This window comes from Dendrobates tinctorius, unplaced genomic scaffold (genome assembly GCF_039654945.1).
Source record: "Dendrobates tinctorius isolate UK_male_01 unplaced genomic scaffold, ASM3965494v1 ptg000404l, whole genome shotgun sequence".
Taxonomy (NCBI): domain Eukaryota; kingdom Metazoa; phylum Chordata; class Amphibia; order Anura; family Dendrobatidae; genus Dendrobates; species Dendrobates tinctorius.
Genome location: NW_027362069.1, coordinates 496,431 through 508,719, shown reverse-complemented (window position 1 = coordinate 508,719; position 12,289 = coordinate 496,431). Strand labels below are relative to the sequence as shown.

Sequence of the window (12,289 nt, the reverse complement as noted above, 5' to 3'; positions counted from 1 at the left end):
GTTTGCTCTTAGGAAAATTTACAAATAATGCTTCGGATTTATCAATGTTAATCTTTAACCCTGAGATCTTCTCAAATTCGTGAAGGAGGGAAAACAAGTGAGGGAGTGTAGTGTGGGGACTTATTAATGTTAGCAGGAGATCATCCGCAAAGAGGCTGACTTTATATTGGTCTCCCATATTCTCAGGGACCAGGATATTCTGATCTCTCCTTATTGCTTCCACAATGGGTTCCATTGCAAGTGCAAAAAGATCCGGAGATAGAGGACAGCCCTGCCTGGTACCCTCTGAATATTAATTGGAGGGGGGTGTGGTGACGGGAGTTTTATATAAGCGATAGGGCTATCATATAACAATTGGAGGCACTTTATAAGTTTAGGGGAGAATCCGACTTCCGATAGAACTGTAAAGAGATACGTCCAGGACGCCGAATCGAAAGCCCTCTCCATATCTAATGCAAGCAGGAGAAGTCGCTTTCGCTGTAGGTTAGTTGTATGAATAATATTTAACGCTCTCCTAATATTATCTGGGGCCTGTCGCGCTGGTATAAAACCAACCTGACCCCGATGGATGAGGTGAGGGAGGATTTTATTGATCCTGTCACAATGGATGTAAAGATTTTGAAGTCAATGTATAAGAGGGATATAGGTCTATAATTTGTGGTGAGATGATCTTTCTTAGGATTAGGGATTACGGTTACATGCGCCACGTAGAGCTCAGGGGGCAGCTGTGAGCCATTTAGTAGTGAATTACAGAGGTTTTTATATGTGGTGTCAGCACATCGCTGCATTTTTTATAATATATTGCTGTAAGACCATCCGGCCCCGGGGCCTTTCCTCTTTTTAGTTTTTTGATTGATGAAACTATTTCCTCCTCAGAGATGTGTAAATGGAGTTGTTGTGCCGCGGACTCAGTCAGTGTAGGTAGATGTAGTGTGTGAAGGAATGACTCCAGTAGTGAGGGGGGGGTGATTGTGGGGGGAATACAAACTCTGGGGGTATTCATTATAAGTGCTATACATGACATCGGGGTGGGCTGAGGTCTGACCCTTAGGGTCTTTTATAGAGGAGATTATATGCAGTGACTCTCTCATTCTGAGCTTACGAGCGGCATCTTATTAGGCTTATTGGCATGGTGATAAAACACGGCTTTACTCCAAGTTAGCGCCTCTCCGTTCTGGTGGTGAGAATGGCGTCTAATTGTCATTTCATATCTTGTATTTGTGTAGATAAGTATAGGGGTGAAGAGCGCTGATTGGCCAATTCTAACTCCTGCAGTTTCTCCTCCAGTCTGGGCTGTAATTCAGACCTTTCTTCTTCCTGTCGGCCGATAACTTATCACAGAACCGGGAATAGATTTTCTGTGCGCGAGTCACATTGCTCCAAGTGAGGCCTCCTCCGCTGTGTGAGTTTAGGGGAAATTTGTTATATCTTCTCTTATAGCGGTTACATTAGAGATTTGGGCATTTTAGCTCCTGGTGTGGAGTCGATAGCACAATCATATGCCGCCATATAGTAGACGGCCGGTAACTGGTGAGAATTCCCTCCTGTGTGGGGTCTATTTCCCTCCAGAGAAACCACACGTTACATTCCACACATAACACTGTGTAGAGAAGGCGGCGCGGAGTAATTGTGCCAGTAGTGAGGGGCGAATAATGGCAGGAATGTCACTGACTGAGGAGAAGGCTCCATGGAGGTCTGCACTCCGGAGATCATATGACCCCTGACTCCTCCCCTCCTGTGACCTCATCACAGGTCCTGTGCACAGAGCAGCCATATATGTGGAGTGCGGCTCTGCAGGTTAGTGATGGGCAGTCCGGCTCTTCTGGCTCCTTTCCCCACTTTTCTCCCTCCTGTCCCTTCACTATAAAGCCTGGGCCTCATTATACAGCTGTACAGGGGTCTAGTGAAGGCTTTTTAGCCCTTTCCTCAGACTGTAGCTCCTGGGAACAGGCCCTAACTCCTGTCCCTTCACTATAAAGCCTGGGCCTCATTATACAGCTGTACAGGGGTCAAGTGAAGGCTTTTTAACCCTTTCCTCAGTCTAGCTCCTGGGCACAGGCCCTCACTCCTGTCCCTTCACTATAAAGCCTGGTCCTCATTATACAGCTGTACAGGGGTCTAGTGAAGGCTTTTTAGCCCTTTCCTCAGACTGTAGCTCCTGGGAACAGGCCCTAACTCCTGTCCCTTCACTATAAAGCCTGGGCCTCATTATACAGCTGTACAGGGGTCAAGTGAAGGCTTTTTAACCCTTTCCTCAGTCTAGCTTCTGGGCACAGGCCCTCACTCCTGTCCCTTCACTATAAAGCCTGGGCCTCATTATACAGCTGTACAGGGGTCTAGTGAAGGCTTTTTAGCCCTTTCCTCAGACTGTAGCTCCTGGGCACAGGCCCTCACTCCTGTCCCTTCACTATAAAGCCTGGGCCTCATTATACAGCTGTACAGGGGTCTAGTGAAGGCGTTTTAGCCCTTTCCTCAGACTGTAGCTCCTGGGAACAGGCCCTCACTCCTGTCCCTTCACTATAAAGCCTGGGCCTCGTCATACAGCTGTACAGGGGTCTAGTGAAGGCTTTTTAGCCCTTTCCTCAGACTGTAGCTCCTGGGAACAGGCCCTCACTCCTGTCCCTTCACTATAAAGCCTGGGCCTCATTATACAGCTGTACAGGAGTCTAGTGAAGGCTTTATAGCCATTTCCTCAGACTTTAGCTCCTGGGAACAGGCCTTCACTTCTGTCCCTTCACTATAAAGCCTGGTCCTCATTATACAGCTGTACAGGAGTCTAGTGAAGGCTTTTTAGCCCTTTCCTCAGACTGTAGCTCCTGGGAACAGGCCCTCACTCCTGTCCCTTCACTATAAAGCCTGGGCCTCGTTATACAGCTGTACAGGGGTCTAGTGAAGGCTTTTTAGCCCTTTCCTCAGTCTGTAGCTCCTGTGCACAGGCCCTCACTCCTGTCCCTTCACTATAAAGCCTGGGCCTCATTATACAGCTGTACAGGGGTCTAGTGAAGGCTTTATAGCCCTTTCCTCAGACTGTAGCTCCTGGGCACAGGCCCTCACTCCTGTCCCTTCACTATAAAGCCTGGGCCTCATTATACAGCTGTACAGGGGTCTAGTGAAGGCTTTTTAGCCCTTTCCTCAGACTGTAGCTCCTGGGAACAGGCCCTCACTCCTGTCCCTTCACTATAAAGCCTGGGCCTCATTATACAGCTGTACAGGGGTCTAGTGAAGGCTTTTTAGCCCTTTCCTCAGACTGTAGCTCCTGGGCACAGGCCCTCACTCCTGTCCCTTCACTATAAAGCCTGGGCCTCATTATACAGCTGTACTGGGGTCTAGTGAAGGCTTTTTAGCCCTTTCCTCAGACTGTAGCTCCTGGTCACCATGTGATCTCACCATAACCCTAACAAGCTAATTAAGGTGTGAAATCTTGATCAAAATTATCTCAGTACACAAATCTCTAAAGGTACCCGAATTTTTGCATCGCCCTTTCTCCTTTTTGCAATTATGAAATTGTACAAAAGTTTATATATATATATGTTTTATTATTATTTTTGCCTAAAATACAAAGGCCATGTGCCATCTTAGAGGTTCGGCCTTTTAGAGATCATTTCATCTTCATCTTACTACTGCTCACAATAACGGTCATTTTGACCAGGGGCGCCCACACTTTTACATGCCGCTGTCAATGCTTCATCCCGCTGGTGCTCAATATTTAATAGGGTCTTGCTATTAAACTTAATGAAAAGTTTGGTGAATGTCTTTGAGCTGTTATTACTAGAGATGAGCGAATATCGTCGGAGAAGTTGTTATTGGCTAATATCACTTACCGAATAGCTGCATCGGGACCCCGGATCCCTGGAGCGCTCCCGATAATCAGCTGCATGTGTCGCTCTCCATGCAGGTGCTGTGACTATCACACAGCGCGACACACGCAGCTGATTATCGGGAGCGCTCCAGCACACTGAGTCCTGCACACACTGAGGGCCCTGATCATGTGACCCCTGACTCCTCCCCTCCTGTGACCTCATCACAGGTCCTGTGTGCACAGAGCAGTCATATATGTGGCGGACACTCCTGGATCTTCTGCTTTCTGGGCCGGTTCCTCCTGTGAGTCCTATTAACCCTTTTGCTCCCTGTATTCTCCTTTCTGACAGGACAATATCTGAATTCGGATAGTGTAACAGGGATTTCAGCAATGTGGAAGGAAAAAATGACAATTTTACTTTTTTCCTCACAAAAATGTGACTTTAGCCCCAAAATTGGCAGCGTAACAAATCCTTATTTCCCCACTGTAGTTTGTAGACTCCATATACAGATCCCTTAAGTGCGAAAAGAGCTGAATTCCCCACTTAAGTTATTGCATTTTGGAAATTGCCCCCACTGGGAATTTATCTCCAGGTAAAGGCACAATTGTGTCTCCATGGGGGTTGTGCTCACAGCCCAACATCGTGCGGCCTCCAAAGAAATGCCACCCCACACCATTACTGACCACTGCCAAACCGGTCATGCTGAAGGATGTTGCAGACAGCAGATCGCTCTCCACGGCGTCTCCAGACTCTGTCACGTCTGTCACATGTGCTCAGTGAGAACCTGCTTCCATCTGTGAAGAGCACAGGTCACCAGTGGCGAATTTGCCAATCCTGGTGTTCTGTGGCAAATGCCAAGCGTCCTGTACGGTGTTGGGCTGTGAGCACAACCCCATCTGTGGACGTCGGGCCCTCAGACCATCCTCATGGAGTCGGTTTCTTACCGTTTGTGCAGACACATGAACATTTGTGGCCTGCTGAAGATCATTTTGCAGGGCTCTGGCAGTGCTCCTCCTGTTCCTCCTTGCATAAAGGTGGAAGTAGCGGTCCTGCTGCTAGGCTGATGCCTTCATACGACCCCCTCCACATATCCTAGTGTACTGGCCCTCATACGGCCCCCTCCATATCTCCTGGTGTACTGGCCTGTCTCCTGGTAGCGCCTCTGGACACAACGCTGACAGACACAGCAAACCTTCTTGCCACAGCTCGCATTGATGTGCCATCCTGGATGAGCTGCACTACCTGAGCCACTTGTGTGGGTTGTAGAGTCCGTCTCAGGTTACCACGAGTATGAAAGCACAAACAACATTCAAATAAGTGGACAGTTTGATTTCACAGAAGTTTGATTTACTTGGAGTTATATTCTGTTTAAGTGTTCCCTTTATTTTTTTTAACCGTGTATATAGATAGATTTTTTTTTTTCTTTACATTGGAGGGTCCAATTCCAGCTATTGCTGTGGGATCTGTGATTTCTATCTACTCCACTGTGTACAGGATAATAGCGTATAATAAAGTAGTTATGGCCGTGACGTAACTAACATTGTGCAGTGACTCTGCTTGCCATATAGTGATGGATATTTCTTGTTGCTGAAACTGTGATATTTTTTCCACTTTTAGGCTGAGTTCACACGTGGCGGTTTTTTCGCGTTTCCGTGGCGGTTTTACCCGCACGATTTTGCCACGAAAAATAAGCATCCCATTCATTCCTATGGGATTCCGCAATGCTGTGCTAATGCTGCGTTTTTTACCGTGGCGGAATAGCTTCGCTGTAAAAACCGCAGCATGCTCATTAATTTTGTGGAATCGCGGCGATCCCGCACCCATAGGAATGCATTGTTCTGCTTACTTTCCACATGTGGCTGTGCACACCATGCGAAAAGTAAGCAGAACATTTGCAGATGGTACCCACGGTCCGGAGGAGAGGAGACTGTCCTCCGGGCTCTGGGTACCATATCCCTGTAAAAAATAGAATTTAAAATAAAAAATATTGTTATTCTCACCTTCCGACGTCCCGCGCAGCCTTCCCGCCTCTCTCCACGCTCCCGGTCCCAGTAATACTTTGCGAGCGATGACGTCCGTTCTCGCGGGATCGCGAAGTCTCGCGGTCATTTGCACGATGTCATCACGAATGACCGTGAGACATCGCGATCCCGCGAGAACGGACGTCATCTCGGTAATTGTCGCAAAGGATTACTGGAACCGGGAGCGTGGAGAGAGGCGGGAAGGTGAGAATAACAATATTTTTTTTATTATTATTTTTTACATTCTATCTTTTACTATTGATGCAGCATAGGCGGCCTCAATAGTAAAAAGTTGGTCACACTCATCAAACACTATGTTTATTGGACGCTGCCTCTGGCCCGGCCTAATATACCTTCATACATTGCAGCCCAGACCCTATTATTAGGCATGCAAGTATCGGAGTAACTAGGCCGCCCCATACTATCGAGTACTTGAAGGCGGGGGGCATTCAGCCGAACTCTGTCACACCTTCTTAGATGTCATGCTTGCTTTCCACAGCAGCAAGGGGTTAAACTGTCAGGGTTTGTGGACAAGCCTCATCTGTGCCGTCCCTGCGGTGTACATCTATGTTCTGGGGTACAAAAAGATCAATTTCTTTTTAATAAATGTTTAACATGTTAAACATTATAAAATGTGTCTTCTGCTTTTTTCTTATTTTTTTCTTCTTACAAGAATTGTTGGCGCCAATTTTCTTTAGAAACATTTTAATATCGGCTTTTTCTGGAGTTTTTCTTGTAATATAGGAAAGCCTAAGGCCAGAAATAATCCCCATAAATCACTGTACATGGAGACTTTGCGATCAGATCATTTCTGTCCGCGTTGATTGTGGAAACTAAAAATCTTTTCTAAAAGCCTCAAACTTCTGTGTGTGACTCAGAGCTGAGATCTAACGTGAGAGAAGATTCCAGTGCGGGGAAGACGGGAAACCTTCATATAGACGGCCGGTGGGGATGGAGGCAGTGACCGACTCTGGCCACATCTGTCTCTAGAGCCGCAGTAGAAGATGAAGATGTCGTCCTCATCATGAAGGAGTTATTTCTCATGTCGCGTGTAATGAATATCTCCTGCAGTATTGCTAATGCCGATTCCAGTGTCGGTAATGAGACGAGAATTAGCGTTATGGAAGATGAGTCTATGAGGAACGTGTTCAGCTGCCGACTCCGAGGAGGAAACTGCTTGTTGTCTGTGGCCTAAATATATAGGTTTTATTAGTAGATGTCAGGGAAGAAAACTAAACCCAGTAAGATAATAAATCTCCTCATATGTTTCCCTTATTATCTCTAGTAATTGTATTATTACACAGGATTCTTATGATGTTACATCGGATCATCTTCTTCTCATTCGGGTCTCTACAATATCGGATCCTCTCAGTGAAGATCTTCTACAAAAGAGAATTTTCCTGATTTACCCATCAAGGATGGATATGGACAGAGACAAGATGGCGGAGAGGATGTTACACCTCACCCTAGAGATCCTCTTCCGGCTCACTGGAGAGGTGAGAGATTCTGATGACGTCACATTACATCATTCTTATCTATGGGAATAACAGATGGACAGAACTGGAGAGGTGAGGACTCTGGAAATGTCTGGAGTGAGATTTATTAATGTGTCTCTCCATAACCAGGATTACACAGTGGTGAAGAAGACCTCTAGTGATCGCTGTCAGGACCCTGTGTCTGAGGGATGGGGAAGACCACTGAACCCAATCACGGGGCCTCCACCTCACCCCCTGATCCGTGAGGACATCAATGACCAGAAGATCCTAAAACTCACCTACAAGATGATTGAGCTGCTGACTGGAGAGGTGACACTGCTGGGAATGCTGGGACATTATACAGTAACACTATGAAGAGATCGGGTGGATGACGTATCATTGTGTGTGTCAGGTTCCTATAAGGTGTCAGGATGTTGCTGTCTATTTCTCCATGGAGCAGTGGGAGTATTTAGAAGGACACAAAGATCAGTACAAGAACGTCATAATGGAGGTTCCCCAGCCCCTCACATCTCCAGGTAATAGACAGGACTAAATACACACGGCCTATAATTATCTGTATGTAGAGAATGAATTCAGTCCCTGTATGTGTTTCCTCCAGATCTATCCAGTAAGAGGACAACACCAGAGAGATGTCCCCGTCCTCTTCTTCCACAGGACTGTAACCAAGAAGATCCCAGTGCTCCTCAGGATCATCAGGTAGATGGAGAGAAGGTGTCAGGAGATCTCCCCTATGATGTGTAGACGGCTGTGAAGGTCTTGTGCTCAGTCTTGTTTTATCCACCAGTATTATATGTTTTATTCTTGTGTAATGAGAACGGTGGAGATGGCAGGATTAGAGCTGATCATAGATGGGACTTCTCCATCTGTCGGTGACTTTTACAATATTTGTTTCAGGTTGAAGATCTGACCCATATTAATACTACAGAGACATATGTGAGGGGTGATGAGTGGTGTAAAGAGGAGATTCCCACATATGACTACCCAGGTGAGTAGTAACCACTAAATGCAGAAACTTCACAGATTCCTCTCAGTCACCGGCTGTGGCTGCTTTATCGGTGGTGTAGTCGGGTGTTGTGAGTTCATTTTCCCCTTCACCATTGAGGTCTGATGAACTCCCTCTTCTGGTGAAGGAAGGTAGTGAGGCTGATTACCAAGCACCTGAGCAGGTAGATGATGACTGGGTGACAGGAATTGCTGACTGGATATAAGGCAGCCGACGCCCTTCTGCCTTGCTGTGATTTCTCTAAGGGATTCTAGGAGACCAGTCTGATTCCTGCTCCTCAAAAGCTAAGTTTTCTGCTCTGCTTTTTGCATTTGTGTTTTGGTTTTGTTTTGCCTTGTTTTTCTGGATTTCTGCCATTCCCTGCTGGGGTGAGCTGAATTCCTTTTTGTCTTTTTGCTCTGTCTTCAGAAAATACCTGAGTACTGATATAGTCTTTTTGAAGCCTAGCGTCTTCAGGGCTTTTTTCCCTATCAGTCTGTTGGCTCTTGTTTTGATAGGGTTTTTGCGGATTGCAGACAGCAGCTTTTCTATCCTGTCCTATTTAGTTAGCTTGGGCCCCATCATTTGCTCAGCCTATCTTTCTATCTGTGTTAGTGTTTTTTCATCTTGCTTCACCTTCATTATATGTTGGGGGCTGCCTATTGCTTTGGGGTCTGCTCTGGGGCAGTTTAGATTTCCCTTTCTGTCTTTAGGCTATTTAGTTCTCCGGCTGTGATCGAGGGGTCTAGGGCACCGTAGGAACCCCCCACAGCTACTGCTAGTTGTTGTTGATAGGTTCAGGGGTCTGCAATCCGATAGCTGCCAACTTCTCTGGGTTTCTGGACTTAGCTAGTATTTCTGTTTTTGCCTCCTACGGTGACTCATTCATAACAGTCGGGCCATATTACCATGATCACCATTTTGCCTCTAGACCACAACATTCTCCTCCACCCAAAACTGTTCAAATGACTTTGCGTATTGAAAGATTGAAAGCCCTATTCTATAGAACGTACGACCTGGAGGATCCACCTACCTCCTGGGATTAGTGTGAGGTTGATACCTTAAAGCGAGATCTATATGATTGCTCGTACCTGACCCAATATAGGCCGAGTGCGCGCTTATAGAGTCACACTGAGCTCAGAGTTAGATGTCTACTCCTTTCTTAGTAAAGGCTTGCACACAACTAAAGTTTATTCTCAAGACAAAGATACAGGAAATGGGTGTCACACCATCTTCTGAGTAGCCAGTGTCAGTCTATGATAGGTCCATTTCAGCTTCACTTCCACATATGGTATCCAGTATCTCAGCTTCTGCATTCTAAGAATTCCTTCCGGGGTGTTGTCTGAAGACACAGATGCCATCTTGGTACACCATATCTGAACTGACTTGTATAAGGTTTAATAATTGATTTCATTAGCCATTCTCTCCTTCACATTAGGAGACGCTGACCGTTACCTGCCCAGATCTGTAACTATAAAGCCAAATGACAGCGTACGTAGAATGTGCTGACAAGATAGAAAATCACTTGGAGAAAAATCTTATGCTGGGCCTGTAAGAGAAAGCGGAGGGTAATGATGCTGTTGGCTTCCTAGATCCCTGAGATCTTATCGGATGAATCTTCTCTCCCTTCTGTGCTGCTGAATGTCTCATGGTCCCTACAAGACGAGGTCCAGTCTTTCTGGCCAAACTTCCCTTTTATGAGCGACAGCAGTAAATGTGCAGTGAGGCCAAGTGTGAATTTCTGACCAATAACAGCAGAGTTTCCCTTTATCCTGACTTTTCCATTTGTATTAAAACCAACTAACTTCAAGGAGGATTGTGAGAATCTCCAGGACAAACATTCCACCTGTGCCCTGATAGATCTCTAAGCTGTGCGTGGCTGAGGGCTGTAATATACATTTATTCCCGCCTGCAGGAGATATGTTGGCTCCAGCCCTGGTGTCATGGAGTCACTCCACATCATAAATTACATTGTTTCTGATCCTAAGGAATTCAGATTACTGCACAATCTCTCCTGAAATGGGGAGCAATATTATTCTCTCTAGTCAGGAGTCATAGTAGCTCCAATGGTCCACCATAAATGAGGGCCACTCAGGTTTACTGTTGTTTAACCCCTTAACGTCCAAGGATGGACACAGTCCATCATGGCAGGATGTCCGTTCCCGCACCATGACAGACTGTGTCCGTCCTGCATTTAAACTGTCACTGCATGTAAAAACAGACAGCTGACAGGCATGGGCAGAGGTGCGGGGAACCATGCCGTAAGTCCCCGCACCCAAAACGCTGTGATTGGTCAGTCAGTCTGACTGACCAATCACAGAATGATCAGGCAGAAGATGCTGAAATTTCAACATCTACCACTCAGTCAGTGCAGGAGCTCAGCGCTGCCGGTGGCTGAGCTTCCTGCACTAACTGCCAGGAGCGGCATCCGTGTCCGCCCCTGGCTGTTAACCCCCTGATTCCTGCGATTGCAGAGTTCAGGGGGGAGGCAGAGGGTCGGGGGCTCCCTCTGCCTTCAGATCGGCAGCCCCGCGATGTAATCGCAGGGCCCGATCTCTGCCGTGATGACTCACAGCATGGTCTCAGAAGCTTTCTCCATAGGTATAATACATTGCAATGCTGGAGCAGTACAATGCATTATACCTGCAGCCAAATTAAAAAAAAAGTGAAAATCCCATAAAGGGACAAGGTAAAAAAATTAAAAAAAAAAAAAAAATAATAAAATAATAAAAAAAAATCCCCTAATACATAAATCAGAATAGAAAGCGATCAAAAAACATCATGTGCCCGAAAATGGTACCAATAAAACCGTCGCCCCGCAAAAAGCAAGCCCTCACATAACTATGTGGGCCAAAATATGGGAAAATTATAACCCTCAAAATACAGTGATGCAAAAACTTCTTACAAAAAAGCGTCTTTTAGTGTGTGACAGAAGTTAAACATGAAAAAGGATATAAATCTGTTATCGCTGTAATCGCACCGACCCGAGGAATAAAGTCGCCATATCACTAATACCGTACGAGGAACGGCGTAAAAATACAGCCAATTCTTCACCATTTGTGGATTTGTTCATTCTGCCTCCCAAAGATCGCAGTAAGGCGATCACAGTGGTTTATCCCACATATGGAGTATCAGAGTACTCAGGACTAATTGCACAACAACTTTTGGTATTCTATTTCACCTGTTACCCTTGGGAAAATAAAAATTTAGGGGCAAAAAGATCATTTTTGTGTTAAAAAAAAATATGATTTTTAATTTTACGTTATTAACTTCTGTGAAGCCCTTGGGGGTTCAAAGTGCTCACCAGTGTCACCACACATCTAGATAAGCTCTTTGGGGGGTCTAGTTTCCAAAATGGGGTCACTTGTGGGGGGTTTCCACTGTTTGGGCACATCAGGGGCTTTCCAAACGCAACATGGCGCCCGATCTGAATTCCAGCCAATTTTGCATTGAAAAAGTCAAATGGTGCTCCTTCCCTTCCAAGCTCTGTCATGCGCCCAAACAGTGATTTACCCACACATATCAGGTATCAGCGTACTCAGGACAAATCGCTCAATAACTTTTGGGGTCCTGTTACAGTTAGGAAAATAAAAATTGGGGGTGAAAAGATTTTTTTTGGAAAAAATATGATTTTTTAATTTTATGGCTCTTTGTTATAAACTTCTGTGAATTCCTTGGGGGTTCAAAGTGCTCACCACACATCTAGATAAGTTCTTTGGGGGGTCTAGTTTCCAAAATGGGGTCAATTAAGGGGAGTTTCCACTGTTGAGGTGCATCAGGGGCTCTCCACGCGTGACATGGCATCCCCTCTCGATTCCAGCCAATTTGACATTCAAAACCCCAAATGATGCTCCTTCCCTTCTGCCGTGCGCCTAAAGATTGGTCTTCCTCCACACATGGGATATTGATATACTCAGGAGAAATTACGCAACACATATTGTGGTTCATTTTCTCTTGATGCCCTTGACAAAATAAAAAAAAATTGTGTTT

General features: G+C 45.8%; 1 protein-coding gene across 1 annotated transcript; it reads left to right on the top strand.

Annotated features, from left to right (window-relative positions):
- The first annotated feature begins 6,209 nt into the window (after positions 1 to 6,209).
- On the top strand, positions 6,210 to 8,058 carry LOC141076405 (oocyte zinc finger protein XlCOF29-like). The gene is made up of 5 exons (XM_073563855.1): positions 6,210 to 6,215; positions 7,126 to 7,317; positions 7,447 to 7,626; positions 7,709 to 7,832; positions 7,916 to 8,058. Exons 1-5 carry the CDS (start codon positions 6,210 to 6,212, stop codon positions 8,056 to 8,058), a joined length of 645 nt encoding a protein of 214 aa, XP_073419956.1.
- The last annotated feature ends 4,231 nt before the right edge of the window (positions 8,059 to 12,289 follow it).

Bases quoted from the DNA above. Each gene is read 5' to 3' on its own strand.
- LOC141076405 (XM_073563855.1), top strand. The intron at 7,318-7,446 runs GTGAGAGATTCT...CTCCATAACCAG, and splicing joins TCTTCCGGCTCACTGGAGAG to GATTACACAGTGGTGAAGAA. The intron at 7,833-7,915 runs GTAATAGACAGG...TGTTTCCTCCAG, and splicing joins CCAGCCCCTCACATCTCCAG to ATCTATCCAGTAAGAGGACA.